Source organism: Mus musculus, chromosome 17 (assembly GCF_000001635.26).
Source record: "Mus musculus strain C57BL/6J chromosome 17, GRCm38.p6 C57BL/6J".
NCBI lineage: Eukaryota > Metazoa > Chordata > Mammalia > Rodentia > Muridae > Mus > Mus musculus.
Window position 1 is genome coordinate 12,610,290 of NC_000083.6, and position 18,504 is coordinate 12,628,793.

Genomic DNA, 18,504 nt, shown 5'->3' on the forward strand with positions numbered 1-18,504 from the left:
CAATTTAAGTGGTCCTCTGCATAATTCTGCTGGTTTTTATGCTGTATTTATATGAAGTAGCATTCTCTGAATCAAGAATTACAAAAGTATCAGTCAGTTCTGAAAAATATTGAAGATGCAGTTTGTCCTGCTGCATCAAATAATTAATATTTGATTATTTATGTATAATAAATATGGGGCTGGAAAGATGGCTCAATGGTTAAAAGTACTTGTGGCTCTTAAAAGAGGACCTAGGCTCAGTCCAGCACCCCCATTGTGGTCCACATTGTCTGTAACTCCAGTTTAGAACGATTGGTACATAATACATAATACACTTACATGCAGGTAAAACACCGATACATGAAAGCCAAAAATAAGTAAATATTTTAAAAAATAAGCATGCATATCCATACCATTAGCATACAAATTTGATTTCATCTTAATAATTGGTAAAATTATGGATAGATCAAAGAATTGCTTTAAAATAATTTATCTTTATGATTATCAGTAGCTGTCAGATATATACACCTATTTTATATGCCTACATGCTAAGAGTCTCATATAAAGTGTCTTCAGTGAAAAGCAGTTGGAAGTGTAAAAATATTTAAGGATCTCTGGCCCAGCAAACAGTAGGGTTTTTTGTTTGTTTGTTTGTTTGTTTGTTGTTTGTTTGGTTAGTTGTATTTTTTACCTCTCCAAGTGGTCCTAATACATAATCCAAATTGAGAAGTATGAGTATAGATTATTTGATCCTGAATATAGCTTTCCACAAATATATAAAGCTAGTGAAGAAAGGACTTCCCCCTCCTTTTACTTGGAAGGGGAAACAAACAAAACCCCACCCAGAGATGTATGAATTAGACAGCCCTGACTACACTGCAGGGAGCAGCTTCTCGGGGCTGGCTGTGCGCAGGTGCTCTCAGAGTGACTTCTCAGGGTGTCAGTGTGAGGACATTCTGAGGAGGCTATTTCCCCCCAGTGAGCACTGCCCCTCATCCTGGCTGCAGAAAAAGACCTGTCCTCCCTGGCAAAAATACGCATTTCTCACGGTCCTACGCAGTAAGGGCAGTGTCCTTTGGCCATGGTCTCTTTTCCCTTGCCTGTTAGCCTCAGATTTTCCATTATTTTAAGTTAACAAAATTAGAAACATTGTCGGAATGCCAGTTGGGACAGGTCAGGGAAGAAATCATAGTGAAGGGAGGCTACATACACTGGGTTTTCAGGCTCATGGTGTTAGAATTAAATAGTCAAGTCTTTGCATCCAAACTGTTCCAGAAGACCACAAAGAGGCTCAGGGGCTGCTCAGTAAAGGATTTGCCACACAAGTGGGAGGACCTGAGCTGGAATGGCCAGCCCATGTCAAAAGCTGCATTAGAAGGCATGTGTCTGTGATCCGAGTGCTGGGAAGGTGAGACAGAAGGATCCCCAGGGCTTGATGGACAGAGAGTCTAAACAGTCAGTGTGCTCCAGGTTCAGTGAGAGACCCTGTCTCAAAAGGCAAGGTGGCGAGAAATAGAAGGAAAGGCAGGACATCAACTTCTGACCTACACATATATCTTTACACACACAGGAACAATTACACAGATACCACACACATAATAGATATATAACATTATATTAAATAACTATAAATATATGTGGCACTTATACAAATATATACGTGTACATGTACATATATATACATGTACACATATGTACATATACACACATATACATGTATGTATGTATATGTGTATATGTGTGTGTGTGTGTGTGTGTGTGTGTGTGTGTGTGTGTGTGTGTGTGTGTACATATACATATAGAAAACAAAGAGAGAATTGTTTGACCACCAGGAGCCACTGGCTATCATTCCACTAAGTCAGTCCATCAGGACTTCTCAGCTTCTCACTGGGAAAATGATGGAGAAGCTCCCCAGCTGTTTCCAGGCTTCTGCTTCTCAGGTCTCTCCAGCCACAGGAAAACAGTGGGTATAAAACAGTGGGAATAAAAGCAATGCCACAGATGGAAAGACAGACAAAATGTCATGGACAAAGGTCATGACGCTTCCTCTTCCCCAAGGCTCTCCAGGCAGGAGTGTGTGCTCAGTACTTGGCTTGACTTTGGCTCTCCTCTTTGCTCAGGTTCACGAGCTCTGTTCTCTACCAGGGCCTCATCATGCACATGGGCCTCGCAGGGGACAACATCTACTTGGATTTCTTCTACTCTGCCCTGGTGGAATTCCCAGCTGCCTTCATCATCATTCTCACCATAGACCGGATTGGTCGCCGCTATCCCTGGGCTGTGTCAAATATGGTGGCAGGAGCAGCCTGCCTAGCTTCGGTTTTTATCCCTGATGGTAAGTTCAGAGAGCAGGTGGCTTTGTGGAGAGCAGGCCCAGCACAAAGCCTTGCTAGAACATCCCAGCAACTCCCTTGGCCTCTGTATAATCCTGCACTGTAAGTGAGGGAAATCCCATACTGACAGCAACCATCTTGTGTCTTTCCTTATAAAATGTTTGTTTGAGGAAAGGGAAAAAAGGCAGTGAAACAAATCCTTTTAGCCATGTGGAGCTTTGTTTGAGGCCACCATAGACGAGCAAGCACTTGCAAATATGCCCACAGCTTACTGGCTCTCAGGGACAACCTCTGGAAGAGCAGTCAGTGCTCTTAACCTCTGAGCCCTCTCTCCAGCCCTTAAGCTATACTTTGAAATGTGTTTGTATATGTATATTCTATTCATCTCTGTATGTATTGTACATACATATTTTAAAATATATTCATATGTACACCTATACATATGGGCATAATCTCACCCACAGTCTGTTGTTTTGTTTGCTCTAAGCCTTTAGACTGGAAGGAGAATAATGTTTGCTTGTCTTTCCATCACGTGACTTCTATGAAGTATCCCAGCTTTGGAAACTGGCATCATAGTGTTATTATAAAAGTTGAGGTGTAACGTTACAAATCTCTTAGACATAGAACTATAGAGACAATAGAAAGATCAGGAATGTTCAAGAGTGGAAGGGGAAGGGAAGAAGACTTTAAGGACAAGAAAACCCTCTGTGTACATGTGTCCAGATCAACTTAGAGTAGCTCCTTGGGTCAGCGATGAACTCTGGGTAAGCATGCTTTATCAATGCAGATTCATCAGCTGGTATGAGTGCCTACTCTAGGAAGAATATTGATAATGGAGGCAGTTATATGCATGCCAGTGGGGCAGCTGTGGGAAGTCTGTACTTCATTTTTGCTATGAGCCTAAGCTATACTTTAGGTTTCAGATAATTTTTGTTTTATTCTGTGTTTTGTGGTGTCTGTTTTGTTGGTTGGTTGGTTGGTTGGTTGGTTGGTTGGTTGGTTGATTTTTTCTTAAGATTTTATTTACTTGTCATACATACACACACACATATACACACATGATGAATATATTGTAGCTGTCTTTAGATACACCAGAAGAGGGTATCAGATTCAATTACGGATGGTTGTAAGCCACCATGTGGTTGCCAGAATTGAACTCAGGACTTCTGGAAGAGCAGCCAGTTCTTTTAACCACTGAGCCATCTCTCCAGCCCCTAAGCTATACTTTGAAATATATTCATATATGTATATTCTATTCATGCCTGTATGTATTTAACATACATATTTTTAATATATATGCATATATACACATATACATATGGGCATAATCTCACCCACAGTCTGTTATTTTGTTTGCTCTAAGCCTTTAGACTGGAAGGAGAATAATGTTTGTTTTTCTTTCCATCACCTAACTTCTATCACATATGTGTGTATATATGTGTGTATGTATGTATGTATGTTTGTATGTATGTATGTGGGTGTGTGCACATGGGTGCATAAAGGAATGTCTGATCCTCCAGAGCTGGACTGCTGCGGCAGTTATAAGAAGTCTGCTGCGGGTACTGGGAACCAAACCTGGGTCCCAGTTTGTAAGAGCAGCAAGTGTTCTTAACCAGAGTCATTTCTCCAGTCCCGCGTGTTTTAAAAGCGAGATCACTGGTCCTGAAGAGATGGCTCCACGTGTAAAACAGATCCCATGCAAGCATGAGGGCCAGAATTCAGATCCCCAGAATCCACATGAGTCCCGGCAAAGACATAGGACCCCTAGAGTAAGTTGGCTAGCTAGATTGTCTCAATTGGTGATCTCTGTTCTAGTGAAAGATCCTGCCTTGTTATATAAGGGGCAGGTCGATGGAGGAAGACCCATGACATCAACCTCTAGCCAGCATGCAGATGCATGCATGCACATACACACACTTTAGAACTTTATCTATGGTTAGAGCATACAGATCTGCAGAGGTTGCTACATCTGTCTCACATCTGTAGAGAACTATTCTTGCTTCCCCGTGTCTTTCTGCAATGTGAAGTTTGTCCTTTCAAGTCCACTCTGGAGCCCTGTGTGAAGAAAAGTGATTATATGCACAGTGCATGAGTGTTGGGTTTTCCCCTCAGATCTACAGTGGCTGAAAATTACCGTGGCGTGCTTGGGTAGAATGGGCATCACCATAGCCTACGAAATGGTCTGCCTGGTCAACGCTGAGCTGTACCCCACATACATCAGGTGAGTGGGAACACGTGGGGTTGGGCTAGAAAGCCTTACTTCTCAAGACACAGTGAAGGGATAGGTGGGTGGTTAAAGGCGGTAGCCAGCCGCTCATGCTCAGGCTTACAGGCTGAATGAAGCACAGGACTCAGGAGCAAGACCATGATGCAGAGCGACCAGAACAGCTGAGTGGATTATGGCATGAGTCACGTGATGCAACGAAACACAAACATCACTCTGTCCAGTCTGAAGGCTTAGAGCAAACAAAACAATAGACTGTGGGTGAGATTATACCCACCCAGCATTTCTGCACATCAAAATGAACAGAATCAAATAGTTGTCTGTTCTCAGACATTTAACAGCCTGGGGAGTGCAGTGGTAGGTACCTCTTACAGGAAGTTAAAGGTTAAATTGGTTTCCTGTGTCTTAGGAATCTTGCTGTCCTTGTCTGCTCCTCTATGTGTGACATTGGTGGCATCGTCACACCTTTCCTGGTCTACCGTCTCACTGACATCTGGCTGGAGTTCCCGCTGGTCGTATTTGGTAAGAAAGTACCATAGCTTTAGTTACTAGTGATCAGTGACATTAGTGGGATTATTTTAATGCTCTCAAGTTAGTGCCAACACTGGGCTATGGAACTGAGACCTTAGAAGCACAAGTTGAAGGCAAGATGAGAATAAAAGACATTTCCCTGAAGCACCCCACCCCCCTCTCCAGTGACGTTCATTCCTTTCAGATCTGTCAAAGAAAGGGCCCTTCTGCCTCCATTCCCCAAGCACTCTTACTTCATCACTTCAAAGGCAGATGGTTAAAATTTCAAAACCCAGATAGTAAGGAGTTCACAGCTAATAACATGTGTCAACAAGACAGAGCCCGTGTGTTGATACTCACCCCGCCTCTATCCTTTCCCCCAGTGGAGTTCGGGATGAGGCATGGCATGGCCCCTTCTGCTACAGCCAGGGGAGTCAGAAGCTAATAGGAATCACCCAGCTGCTTTCTAGCCCTCTGCATCCCTCCTTGCTAGCGAGTGGATAGAGTGTCTCAGCCTTTATAGATACTGATCACAAAATCTAAAAAGGACTCGGGGACCCTGAGCACCCCCACCCAGTCACTGTGCGCTGCCCTCTGCCCTGCTGCAGACTATGGGGCAACTGCCTGCCTACATGTGCCCATAGGAATGACTGTGGATTCAAACCCAGGCTCACATTGACCTGCTCAGCGTAGCTTGAGTGCCTCAGTACACCACTTCAATCTACTTTCAGTTCCACCCTGAGAGGCTTTTAGACTCGATTAGAGCTACCTTATCCCGGGACACACCACACTGACTCTTCCCCTGGACTCCCTGGCAAATGCACCCACTCCTGCTCTCTTGGAGCTACATATCACCCCCTATACTTACCTTGCTTTATTCCTTCCCTTCCCTCATTGTTGATTTGTGAGAGGGAAGTTTTCCACACTGGAAGGCCTGCCAGGGAAAGTTTCAAGCTGTTGCTACGACTCTCCATCAAAACAGACCCAGTGAATTTTTCCACGTTCCATCTTATTAACAAGATGGCCAACACTGATAGCACATTGGCTCTTTACCCTGAGGTAACCAGAGTTACCAGGCCCACTGACAAGAGGCCCCAAAACTCCCAAGCACTGGCTGAGGGGTCAGCAGGACATTTCTGGACATCTAATAGAGACTGTGTGTTTCTGTAACCACCACTACTTAGCAGGTCTAAGCAAAGTCTAGGCCCACATGAAGTGGGTGGTCCCTTGCCCCATTTCACCTTCTACTGGGGAACAAAAAGGACTGTATTTCAAAGACTGTAGCAAACTCAAAGACAGTCCCAAGTTTACCTCTGTAAGGCTTTTTGTCAACTTCCTCTGCCCACTTTTAAGCTGATGGCAAGAAGGTAACTAAGATTCTTTCCTCCCTCCCTCTCTCCCTCCCTCCCTCCTTCCCTCCCTCCCTCCTGTCTTCTTTCTCTTCCCCTTCCTCCTCCTCCTTTTCTTCTTCTCCATCTTCTTCCTCTCTCTCTCTCTCTCTCTCTCTCTCTCTCTCTCTCTCTCTCTCTCTCTCTCGCTATTTCATCTAAGAAATATAAAAATACTGGCCAAGAGCTCCCTGGAAGGCTGGGTGTGGCTCAGTGACATAGCATTTGCTCAGCACAGCCCCAGTGTGATCCATGGCAGCAGGACAAAACAGATCACAATCACATGGAAAGTGGGCAATGCTATCCTGGTTAGCAGAGCTGATTCTTGCATATATCAAAAGCTAATCATGTGACCTACTATTCACTGGACTTCAGTGTCTTCAGACTCAGAGGCAGAGAGGTGTGTTAGGGCATTCCTGTGATCTCAGCACTTGGAGAAGCAAGTATAGGAGTATCTGGGCTGCTGGCCTAGTTTCATGTCCATTGCTGTGACAAAATACCCTGACAAAAGGGCAACATAGGGAAGAAAAGTATTTGTCATAACTCACAATTCCAGGTCACAATCCACATTGTGTAGGGGTTGTAACTTCAAGCAGCAAGTACCATCACCCACAGTCAGCAGAGATCAGTGCATCCACGCTCACTTGCTTGACTATGCTACAGAATTTTTCAGCCCTTATACAACTGCCTTGCCTACGAATGATGCCACTAACAGTGGGCAGGGTCTTCCCACATCAACTAAGTTAAGACATTCCCTCATAGAGACACCCATAGGCCAACTCAATGTAGGCAAGGGTCTCAGATACTCACTGAGAGTCTCTTCCCTGATTCTAGGCTATATCACGATGGCAATGAATGCTAACCATCACAGCTATGTAGTGAAGTCCTCTAAAGGAAAAGACTCTTGAGTCAGATGAAGGAGCTGAGTCTTGCTTGCATTTGTTGCTCATTACAGGATAAATCATCCTAAGAGGTTTGAGGAATCTAGAGAAGTTAATTATGCTCACCCATGACCATAGTTCGTACCATGGATCAGGCCCTATCCTAAGGACTTGGCAAGCATTTGTTCACGCCAGTCAGAACAAGCCTATGAGGTAGATTTTGTCACTTGACAAAAGACAGAAAGTCAAAGTCCTCTCAGAACCTTGCCAGGTCCTCAGACCAGCCAGGAAGCAGAGTCAGACCCTCAGACCAGCCAGGAAGCAGAGTCAGACCCTCAGCACTGGGCTTGGGCTTGAGCGCTTTGCCCTGTGGGTTAATTTCTGCTGTTTTCTAACGAGAACTGGAGTCCAGCACACAGTTACTGTGAAACCCCAAACCATTGAAGAACTAGCACCCCATTTGCTATACTCTGTTATGGGGTGGCTGGGGGGAAATCAAAGCACACCTCTTAAAGTTATATATCTCCAATTTAAATCTAAAAGCCAAAAATATTAGTGTGGTTATTATTAAAAATTACAACTAGAGACTAAAACAAAGAAACAAAGGAAGCTGTGTGGCCATCTGCAGTCCAGTGGTCAACCACTGAGTTTGCCTGCATTGCTTTTCCATACTGAGGATTGAACCTAGGGCCTTGTATGCTTGTATGTGCTAAGCAAACTCTCTACCACTAATATACACCTTGGGGGGTAGAGAGGAGGTCAAAACTGTTCTAGCTTCCTTTCTGTTACTCGTATTTAATAAAATAAAATAAAATAAAATAAAATAAAATAAAATAAAATAAAATAAATAAAATAAAAAGTAAACCCTCTGGCCAAAAGCAGTTTAGGATTTATTTAGCTTACACTTCCAGGTCACATTCCACCACTGAGGATCTCAAGGCAGGAACTTAGAGACTGGAACCATAGAGGAACCCTGGTTCCTGGATCACTCTCTGGCTTCCTCTGCTACCTTAGCCCAGGCCCACTTGCTTAGGAACGGCACCACCCACCTAGCTTAGGCTAGGCCCTCCTATATCAGTCATCAACGGAGAAAATCTCTCACAGAGGTGGCCACAGGCCAATCTGATCTGGGCAATTACTCAAATGAGGTTCCTGCTTCCCAAGTGACTCTAGGTTGTGCCAAGTTTACAATAAAAACTAATCAAGGGGCTGAGTGATTCTTCAGTGATTAGGGGCACTGGATGCTCTTGCAGAGGACCTAGATTTGGTTCCCAGCCTCCACATAGCAACTAATAACTGACTAGAGGATCCAATGCCCTCTTCTGGACTCAGCAGCACTGTACCAACATACATGCAGGCAAAACACCCATACACATAAAATAAAATGTTTAATTATTTTAATTAAATAGCACAGAGACAATGCCTCATTACACAGGTCATATTGACCTTGAATTCACAGTTCTCCCACCTCACTCTTCCAAATGATAGGGTCACAGGTGAGTACCACCATTCTCAAGGCTCTGACTATCTAGGCTTGAACTAAATGGCTTCATTATGCTTTATGATAGTATTATACATGCATAAAGAACAATGTGTTGTTCTTTTATGAAAAGGACTTGATTATATTCATTCATGGGGTGTGTGTGCGTGTGTGTGTGTGTGTGTGTGTGTGTGTTTGCATGGGTGAGGAGTTTGTTCTCTCCTCCTACCATGTGGGTGGGTCCTGGGATTGGAGTCAAGCTTAGCACAAAGCTTCTTGAGCCATCTTGCCAGCCCTCACGCAGTTACTCTTCTTGGCTAGCAATGGCCCGTGTTTCTGACTTGTTCCCAGTGCTAAATGCTTTATATTGGCAGGGTTATGTTCTTCTTCATATGGTTAGGGGTTTTTTTCCATAGTTATTTTCTAACTCTGAAATTTCTTAACTCTGTGGCAATGTCCCATAGCCTAGAATAACCTTGACTCAAAATGTTAAGTATTTCATTTCCCTAAAAGTATTTGTAACCCAATGGTGTTTGGCATTGGGTGAATTATTTATGGTGGAAAATAGGGTGTTGAAAGGTGGCAAGGGAGTCCATAAATAAGAATGGGAAAACATACCCCCCAAAAGAGAGAGGGAAACAAGGGGATCCTAATTTTAGAGACTGCCTTTTGGCTCTTGATGTGATTCTCATCTGTGTCTCAGCTGTGGTTGGCCTTGTTGCTGGGGGACTTGTGCTATTGCTACCTGAGACCAAAGGGAAGGCTCTGCCTGAGACCATCGAGGATGCTGAGAAGATGCAGAGGTAAGAACCTGGGCTCCCGGAATGAACTCCTCCACAGGCCTTTAGAGACACTTCTGAGTCCAACTGGGAAGAAAGATTAGGCTGAATTCCACATCTCATAGCAAGGAATCAAAGCAAACTACATCAAAGCATTAGACATCAAACAGAGACAAGAAATTAGTGGAAATGCCATAGGAGGATTGGTTATAATTCACAGCTTCATAATGGGCAAGGTCAGTCTAAATGTGACAAAAAAAAAAAAAAAAAAAAAAAAACAGAAACAACAACAAAAACAACAACAACAACAAAAATGGTCCAGGGCCTGTGGGAGAGGGATTAGTCTGTATGCATTCACCACAGAAATACAGAGTTGAATTGAAACGCTGTCACCACTGGTAAACCTGGATAAAGTGTTTAGTGCTATACAAAGGGCTGGCTTTCTGAATGTATGTGGAAAGCTCTAACAAAACCGAGGGAGCTGGGCAATGGTAGTGTGCAGCTTAAATCCAAATACTTCGGAGGCAGAGGCAGGTGGGTCTCTGTGAGTTTGTGGCCAGCCTGGTCTACAGAATGAGTTTCAGGACAGCAAGGGCTACACGGAGGAACCCTGTCTTGAGAAAACAAAACCAAACAAAAAACCATGAGAACATCTTCCCTCAAAAAGGGAAGGGGCTGGGACCCCTGACACAGCAGAAAGGAAAGCAAATCAATCACACACGCGTCCATGAAAGTGAGCCCCACCTCTTTCATAACCAGAAATCTGAACTGACACAGCACAGGTATTCCTCTGTGTCCTCAGAGATCAAACTACCCGGAGCACACGGCACTTGGGAAGAATGTGCAGGGCCCAGCAGCCCCCACGTGGCTGTGGACAACACACTGAACCCTTCATGGCGTAATGTGTGGGTAGAACTAACTGTCAAAGAATCTTTAATGTAACAAAAGGTTAGAAGAACCTAAATGCCCTTCAGTTGGGAGTCCAGTTGAATAAATTATTGTATGCCATACACCAAAGCACTGTGTAGCCACTAAAAAGAATGATACAGCTTTACATCCACTGGTAAGAAAAGTCCTCAAAAATACATTGCTATTAGTAAAAACAAAACAAAGCATGGAAAAGCATTCATTCTCACATTTGGGTAAATACAACATAAATCTAAAATAGTATTGAAAAATAAAATGACAAAAGTATAGAAATATTCAAGTAGCTCCCTTACATGAGGTTTTTATTTCATTCTTTCTATAACCTGTGGTTATAGAAATATAACCTGTGTTCCCTCCCATAGAGCTTTTCTAAAGTGAGAATTGGCACATAAGCTCAACTCCCAGGACCCTGTGATAAAACTAGATGTGGGAACCTGGAACAGGCATCTCCTCTTGTTGGCAATTTATGGGAGCCACCAGATGGTGGCTCTATTCTTTGGAGAGCAAACCTTTTGCGGTAGACCACAGTCCCCCATTTCCTATTGTCCTGGGCCTGGTCCACTACTATTACTGTCTGGTTCCCGTGACTATTTGCATTTGAAGTGCCTAAACTAAAGCTGCCACTCCCATCTGAAGGTACTTTCCTATGCACGGTGCCCTCTCCTCTGGAGGACAGAGACTCCATCTTGAGCATAGTCACGTATCTACAGCTGTCACATCATGGCAGAATAAACCCCAGACTTGTAGCATGTACCAGTCAAAGTCCCTCCAGATTTTCTTCAGCTAGCTCCAGCGGCAGGTGGGGAGTCCTACATGAAGGTGAGGGACACAGGCATAGACACACATGAGTTATCTTGATAGTCACAGGCTTTGGGATTTCATATTAAAGTGAACAGAATGCTGAGTTAGCTATTAGGCTAAGGGTCCTGCAAAGAGAGGCTATAGGCAGGGTGCTCATAAGCCGGAGGGCAGGCCACAAAGTTGGTAGTGAGAGCACACTCCTGTTATGTGTCCCAGACATAAAGGACAGGACCAAGAAGGAGCCCCTTCCCTGCCAGCAAGGGCTCTCAGTCTACCTAGTTACAAACACAGTCTGTCTGACTTGTGTGGGTGATTGCCCTTCACCCCCTAAGCCTGCCTCCTTTTCTGTAAATGAGGTACAGTGGAGCAAACATTTTTTTTTAAGGACTCTCAACTGGTACTTTCCAAAGCTTTTTCATGCATTCTCTCATCAAATGCTCACGAAATGGGTCTTACCATTAACCCCATTGACAGATGAAAAGGACACGGGCAGACAGCTCTGTCACATAACCAGTAAGCAACAAAGCCACGGTGCCAATTGGGCCAGCTAGGTTCCATGGCCATAGCCTCTGCTTATCGCAAGAGGACTGCTCATACCTAGGAAAAGGCATCTCCACCTGGTGCAGGGCTAGGCATTCAGACTGTGTCAGTCAATACACTTGCTGCTGTTCTTGCTACTTTGTAGAGGTCACAGTTGCTCAGTCTTCCTGACATTGTGCTATTTGTTGTTGCTGCTATTCATGCTATTTTTCTTGGTGCTCCCATAGCCATTGATACTACAGTTAACACGGCTACTGCTGCTGCTGTTGATTCTGTCATTGCTGCCATTGGTGCTGCTAATATTAATGCCACTATATCTGTCACTGATGTAACTGACGATTCCATCACTGCAGTTACTACTGCAACTGTTGCTGATGAAGCTGCTGCCATTGTTGCTGATACTCTTGTTGCTAATGGTACTGTAGCTATTGCTGTCAGTGCTATTGTTACTGATCTAGATCATTGCTGCAGCCAACAATAGCAGCTATTAGTATTGTTACTACTGCTCCTGTTGTTACTGACGCTAGTGTTGTTGCTCCTGCTGTTGCTGATGCTATTGTTGTTGCTGCTGCTGTTAATGATAAGGATGTTGTTATTGCTGGTGCTAATGCAGCTATTGCTCTTGTTGCTGTCATTGTTGCTGCTGTGATTGGTGCTGCCATTGCTACTACTGTTGGTGTTACCATTGCTACTGCTACTGCTGCTACTGTTGCAGCTGTGGCCGTTACTGTTGTTACTGCTACTGCTAGTGTCACTATGACTAATTTAAATGCAAATATTGCTCTTGATATTTCTATCATTGCTGCTATTATTGGTGCTGCAGATTCTATTGTTACTGATGCTAATACAGCTATTTTTTTTAACTCTACTATTGTTGGTGATAATGCTGTTGCTACAACTGTTGATATTGCTGCAGCTGTTGTTGCTGTTACTGTTATTGCTGCTGGTACTGATGTTTTTGTTGCTGTTACTAATGCAGCCAGTGCAATTATTACTGCTATCGTTGTTGCTGCTGCCACAGTTGATGTTTTTATTGTTAATACTACTGTTATTGCTGCTGTTCTTTCCCTTACTGTTATAACCAAGTAACTGTTGCCACTGCTGTTGTTATTGTTTCTGCTGGTAAACAGCAGTTACTGATGTTGCTGCAGTTGCTGAAAACAATACTGTTTCTGCTGAGGCTATTTTTAGTACTGTTGGTGTCATCATTGCTAATAATGCTTTTGGTGCTTATTGTTATTGCTGCTGTTGCAGTTACTGTTACTGCTACTGTTGTTGTTATTTCTGTTCCTGCTACTGTTGTAGTTGCTGTAGTCACTGTTACTATCCTTACTGTTGCTGCTGAAACAGTTCTTGCTGTCACTGTGGCTGTTGTTCCTGTTATTCTTGCTGTTGCTGTTGTTACTGTGGGTTGTGTTGCAGTTACTATTGTTGCTGCAGTTACTGTGGTGGTTTGCTGTAGTTAATGCTGTTGCTGACTGTAACCTCCTTCAGCCTAGGCAGGCTGGTTCAGACTGTATGCCACTGAGGTGAGGCCACCTGCGGTGCTGCTTCTCCGACTCAACTAGTTTCCTTTGATGTAACACTGCCTGCCACCTGCCTTGAGGCCAAACCAGTTCTCCAAGATTTGGAGTTAACTGCAACCTGTGAATTTGGCAACTTTCTGCTAAAAGGCTGTGCTGACAACTTAGCATCTCAACATCAAGAAACTTGGTGTGACAGGGGATGGGTTTCCCTCTTTATAAGCGCAGAATTTTATTAAATATTGGAGCCTTGAATAGACTAGCTTGTCTTGGTTTCCATTGTTTCTCGACCCGCCTAGGTTCCCTCTTCTCTTTCAGCTCTGGTTGCCTCCCAGGCTCGAATCCAGACATGAGAGCCACAGGCCGGCTCCAACAGCTGATGCTGACACTGTGGCTGTTGCTGCAGTTACTGTTGCTGAAGTTAGCATTGTTTCTGTTATTGTTGCTGTTGCTGAAGTTATCATTGTTGCTGTTACTGTTGCTATTATTGTTATTATTACTGTTGCTATTGTTGCTGTTGTTTCTGCCTTTACTGTTGTTGCTATTACTGCTGCTGTCAGTGTTGTTCCTGTTTTTCCTCTAACTGCTGCTTTTGCTACTGTCTCTGTGGCCATTGCTACAGTTACTGATTGTTGCTGCCATCATTTTTACTGCTGTCATTGCTGCTGCTGTTACTGTTACTATTGCTTCTGCATCTGTTGTTCTCACCATTGTTGTTGCCGTTGCTCCTATAGCTGCTATCACTGTTGCTGCTGTTGCTCTTACTGTTGCTGTTGCTTTATTTACTGTTGTTGCTGCTATTGTCACTATTGCTGTTGTTACTACTGAAACTGTTGCTGCTATTGTCACTGTTGGTGTTGTTATTGCTGAAACTGTTGCTACTGTTGTCAGTGTTGCTGTTGTCATCACTGTTGCTGTTGCTGCGGTTACTGTGATGGTTGCTGCACTTATTGTTCCAGTTATTGTTACTGTTGCTGAAGTTATTCTTGTTGTTGCTGTTACTATTATTGCTATTACTATTACTATTATTGCTGCTGTTGATGTTGCTGCTGCAGTTGCTATTGTTGTTGTTACTATTGCTGTTTTTGCTGTTACTGTTTCTGCTGCTGCTGCTGTTGTAGTCACTGTTTCTTCTGTTACTGTTGTTGTTGCTGTAGTTGCTGTTTCTGCTGTTACTGTTGCTGCTGCTGTTACAGTTGCTGTCACTGCTGTCGCTGTTGCTCCTCTTACTGTTGCTTTTGCTGTGGTCACTGTTGCCATTGTTCTTCTTACTGTTGCTGCTGCCATTGTTACTATTGTTGCTGTTACTGGTGATGTTGCTGCTGATACTGTTGCTTTTGCTGCTGTCACTGTTGCTGTTGCTTCTGTCACCATTGCTGTTGCTACAGTTGTTGTTGCTGCTATTATTACTGTTGCTGTTCCTGCTAAAACTGTTGTTGTTGCTGTTACTGTTACTGTTGCTACTGTCATTGTTGCTATTGCTGCTGTTACTGTTGTTGCTGATGATACTGTTGGTTTTGCTGCTGTCACTGTTGCTGCTGCTATTAATGCTGTGGTTGCAGTTGCTGTTGTACAGGCTGTTGTCATTGTCACTGTTGCTGTTGCTGATGTTGTTGTCGCTGCTGAAACTATTGCTGTGGCTGCTGTCACTGTTGCTATTGCTTCTGTAACCATTGTTGTTGCTACAGTTGTTGTTGCTGCTACTGTTACTGTTGCTGTTGCTGCTGTTACTGTTGCTGCTGATATTGTTGTTGTTACTGTTGCTGTTGCTGCTACTACTGTTGTTGCTGCAGTTACTGTGGTGGTTGCTGTAGTTAATTCTGTTGCTGATGCTGACACTGTGGTTGTTGCTGCAGTTACTGTTGCTGTTGTTAAAGTTACCATTATTCTTGTTTTTGTTATGGTTACCTGTTGCTATTATTGTTACTGTTACTGCTGCTGCTGTTACTATCGTTTCTGCTGTTACTTTTGTTGCTGCTGTTACTGTTGCTGTCACTGCTGTTATTCCTCTTACTGTTACTTTTGCTGCTGTGACTGTTGCTATTGCTGCTAACACTGTTGCTGTAGTTACTGTTGCTGCTGCTGTCATTGTTGCTAATGTTACTGGTAATGATGCTGCTGTTACTGGTGATGTTGCTGTTGTAGCTATTGTTGCTCTTACAGTTGCTGTTACTGCTGTAGCTTTTGTTGTTCTTACTGTTATTTCTGCTGGTGTCACCATTGGTGTTGCTGTTGCTACTGGTTACCTTGCTGCTCCTGTAGCTGCTGTCACTGTTGCTGTTGTTGTTCTTACTGTTGTTGGTGGTGCAGTTACTGTTGTTACTACTGTTATCATTGTCACTGTTGCTGTTGCTGGTATTGCCATTGCTGCTGTCACTGTTACTGTTGCTGTTGTCACTGTTGTTGTTGCTACTGTTGTCATTGTTGCTGTTGCTGTTGTTATTATTGCTGTTGTCACTTTTGCTGCTTTCACAGTTTCTGTTAGTGTTGTCACTGTTTCTATTGTTGCTGTTACTGTTACTATTGCTGCTATTACTGTTGTTGTAGTTGCTGTTGTTTCTGCTGTTTTCACTGTTACTGTTGCTGTTGTCATTGTTGCTGTTGTCACTGTTGCTAGTGCTACATTTAGCACTGTTGCTGCTGTTGTCACTATTGCTGTTACTGCTGAAACTGTTTTTGCTGCTGTTGTCAATGTTGATGTTGTTGCTGTTATTGCTGCAGTTATTGTGGCGGTTGCTATAGTTACTGATATTATAGTTACTGTTGGTGATTTTGTCACTGTTTCTGTTGCTGCAGTTATCATTGTTTCAGTTATATTGCTGAAGTTATTCTTGTTTCTGTTACTGTTACTATTACTGTTACTGTTATTACTACTGTTGCTGTTGCAGTTAATATTATTGTTGTCACTATTGCTATTGTTACTGTTGCTGCTGTTACTGTTGTTGTTGCTGTCATTATTGTTACTGCTGTTACTATTATTGCTGTTACTATTACTATTGCAGCAGTTACTGTTATTGCCACTGTTACTGGTTAGTTACATTGCTGGTGCTGATGTTACTATTGCTGCTGTTATTGTTGCTGTTGCTGTAGTTACTATTGACGTTCCTGCATTTACTGTTGTTGTTTATGTTACTGTTGCTTTTGCTGTTGTCCCTATTACTGTTGCTGCTGTCACGTTTGCTATTGTTGCTGTCATTGTTGCTATTGCTATTGTCACTGGTGCTGATGCTGCTATTATTGGTACTGTTTTTGCTTTTACTGCTGCTGGTGTTTCTGTTACTCTGGCTGTTGCTGCTGTTACAGTAGCTGCTGCTGTTATTGGTATTGTTGTAACTCCTCCTGCTGTTGTTTTTACTGCTGCTGCTGATGTTTTCATTAGTGTTGGCAGTGCTATCAATGCAGTCACTTCTGCTACTGTTACTACAGTTGTTATCCATGCCGTTGCTGATAACTGCTACTCTTGATGCTGTTATTATTGCCACTGTTGGCATTGGTACTGCTCTCAACACTGTTGTTATCATTGTTGCTAACATTGTTGTGGCTGACATTGTTGCTGCTGCTGACTTTGTTGCTGTTATTGACACTGCAACTCTTGCTGACACTGCTGCTGTTTCTGCTGTTCATGCTCCCATCACCATTGCTGCTGCTGTCATTGATGCTCTGTAGTTGACCCTGGAGACTCGGGGAGCTCAGTAGATTTTCTTGTCCCCTGCCTGGAACCTGGGAGGCCTACAGCACCACTGGCTGATTTGATAAGATTCTGTTATCCGCATCTCAGACTGGACTGATCCAGAAACTGAGACCATATAGGGAAACTGAGGGAAGAGTTGGGGATCTGGGGCAGCCCATGCCTGATTCAGTGCAAATAAGAACATATGCAAAGGGCAGGTCTGGGAGCAGCACAGGAAAGAGAGTAGCCCCACTCCCAAGACTATCAGCAGTATCCATGTAGTCATAGAGAAGATACTAAGAGAAGATACTAAGATACTGGCTGAGTGATGTTCTATAAGTCTTCACTCATAAAATAGTAAAGACTTGGTGAAAAGAACTTCTTAAATTCTGTGTGAGAACTGACCAAAGTGTCTGGATTCTGAAATCATTATATTTAACCAGTGCAGACTTATATTCAGTCCTCAGCTACATTCTCAGTTATGGAAGAATATGAGACACAAGGAAGGGAATTTAGAAACACTGTCTTCGGTGACAGATTCTTCCTGTTTTCTTTATGAAGGCCATCACTCAGAAGACATTGCAAGAATGATCTTGGGCAAAGCCTACACTTAGGTTTTGTTTCATTTCTTTCTTTCATTTCTTTACTACCCACTTGATGCCCCTTTTCAGCTCCTCATAACTTCTTTCTCAACAGTCTAATTTGACTTTTAATTGCAGGCCAAGAAAAAAGAAAGAAAAGAGAATTTACCTCCAAGTTAAGAAAGCAGAACTAAGCTAAAGAGAAAGAGCATCATTGCTGCTGGAGATGACTTTGCTCTCTCTGAGACCAGAGGCAGAGCTTCTCTTCCCCTCCCGCGAAAGCCACACAACCCAACCTCACTTACCCCTGAATTCCTGAACTCCATCAGCAGTGAGCTGTCGCCCGCCCAGTTTGTTGCACTGATGTGTCCAGCTCTTCCTCTCAACCAGGACCTCACTCCACCTCACTCCACTCTCAACAGTCCTGGGGAATGCCCATTGCTTTGCTGGATTTGTTGGGGTTTTTTTCATCTGTACATTTCTTTACTTGGTTTCTTTCTCCAAGCATGACATCAAACCAAAATATACAAGGGAGCTGTGGGTCAGGACAACTAACTATTAAAAAAAAATCTGAAAAATTATAGACATGAGAAAATAAATTTTATTTTATTTTTTTAGCAAATAAAAAACTCAGAATGTCCATTCCAATAACTTGGAATGAAGACTTTTGGTACCATTAAGTATGATGAAATTTCAAAATATGTTGTTTACTGTGTGGATCACACTTGAAAAGGACCCTGAACACAAGAATGATGATACCAGTTGAGCAATCACCAAGCCTGCCTATACTCACAGTGGATAACCACAGCAAGGGTATGCCTTCTGTACAAGTACAGCAAGAACCATTCCTAGCATTACTGACAATTCTTTAGTTTGGTAATTTTTTCT

The 18,504-nt window shown here is 43.2% G+C and overlaps 1 protein-coding gene across 2 annotated transcripts in view; it reads left to right on the plus strand.

Moving 5' to 3' along the window:
• Slc22a2 (solute carrier family 22 (organic cation transporter), member 2) overlaps positions 1–18,200 on the plus strand; it is a 44,301-nt gene extending 26,101 nt beyond the window's left edge. Inside the window, exons 7-11 of one of the 2 annotated variants that reach the window (NM_013667.3) lie at positions 2,100–2,314; positions 4,425–4,533; positions 4,946–5,058; positions 9,499–9,598; positions 17,755–18,200. In NM_013667.3, the coding sequence (NP_038695.1) occupies positions 2,100–2,314; positions 4,425–4,533; positions 4,946–5,058; positions 9,499–9,598; positions 17,755–17,815 (598 nt within the window). In that variant the 3' untranslated portion in view covers positions 17,816–18,200. Of the gene's footprint in view, positions 1–2,099; positions 2,315–4,424; positions 4,534–4,945; positions 5,059–9,498; positions 9,599–13,336; positions 13,619–17,754 lie in introns of those variants that run through there. The other variant, NM_001355767.1, reaches the window with a different exon arrangement.
• The last annotated feature ends 304 nt before the right edge of the window (positions 18,201–18,504 follow it).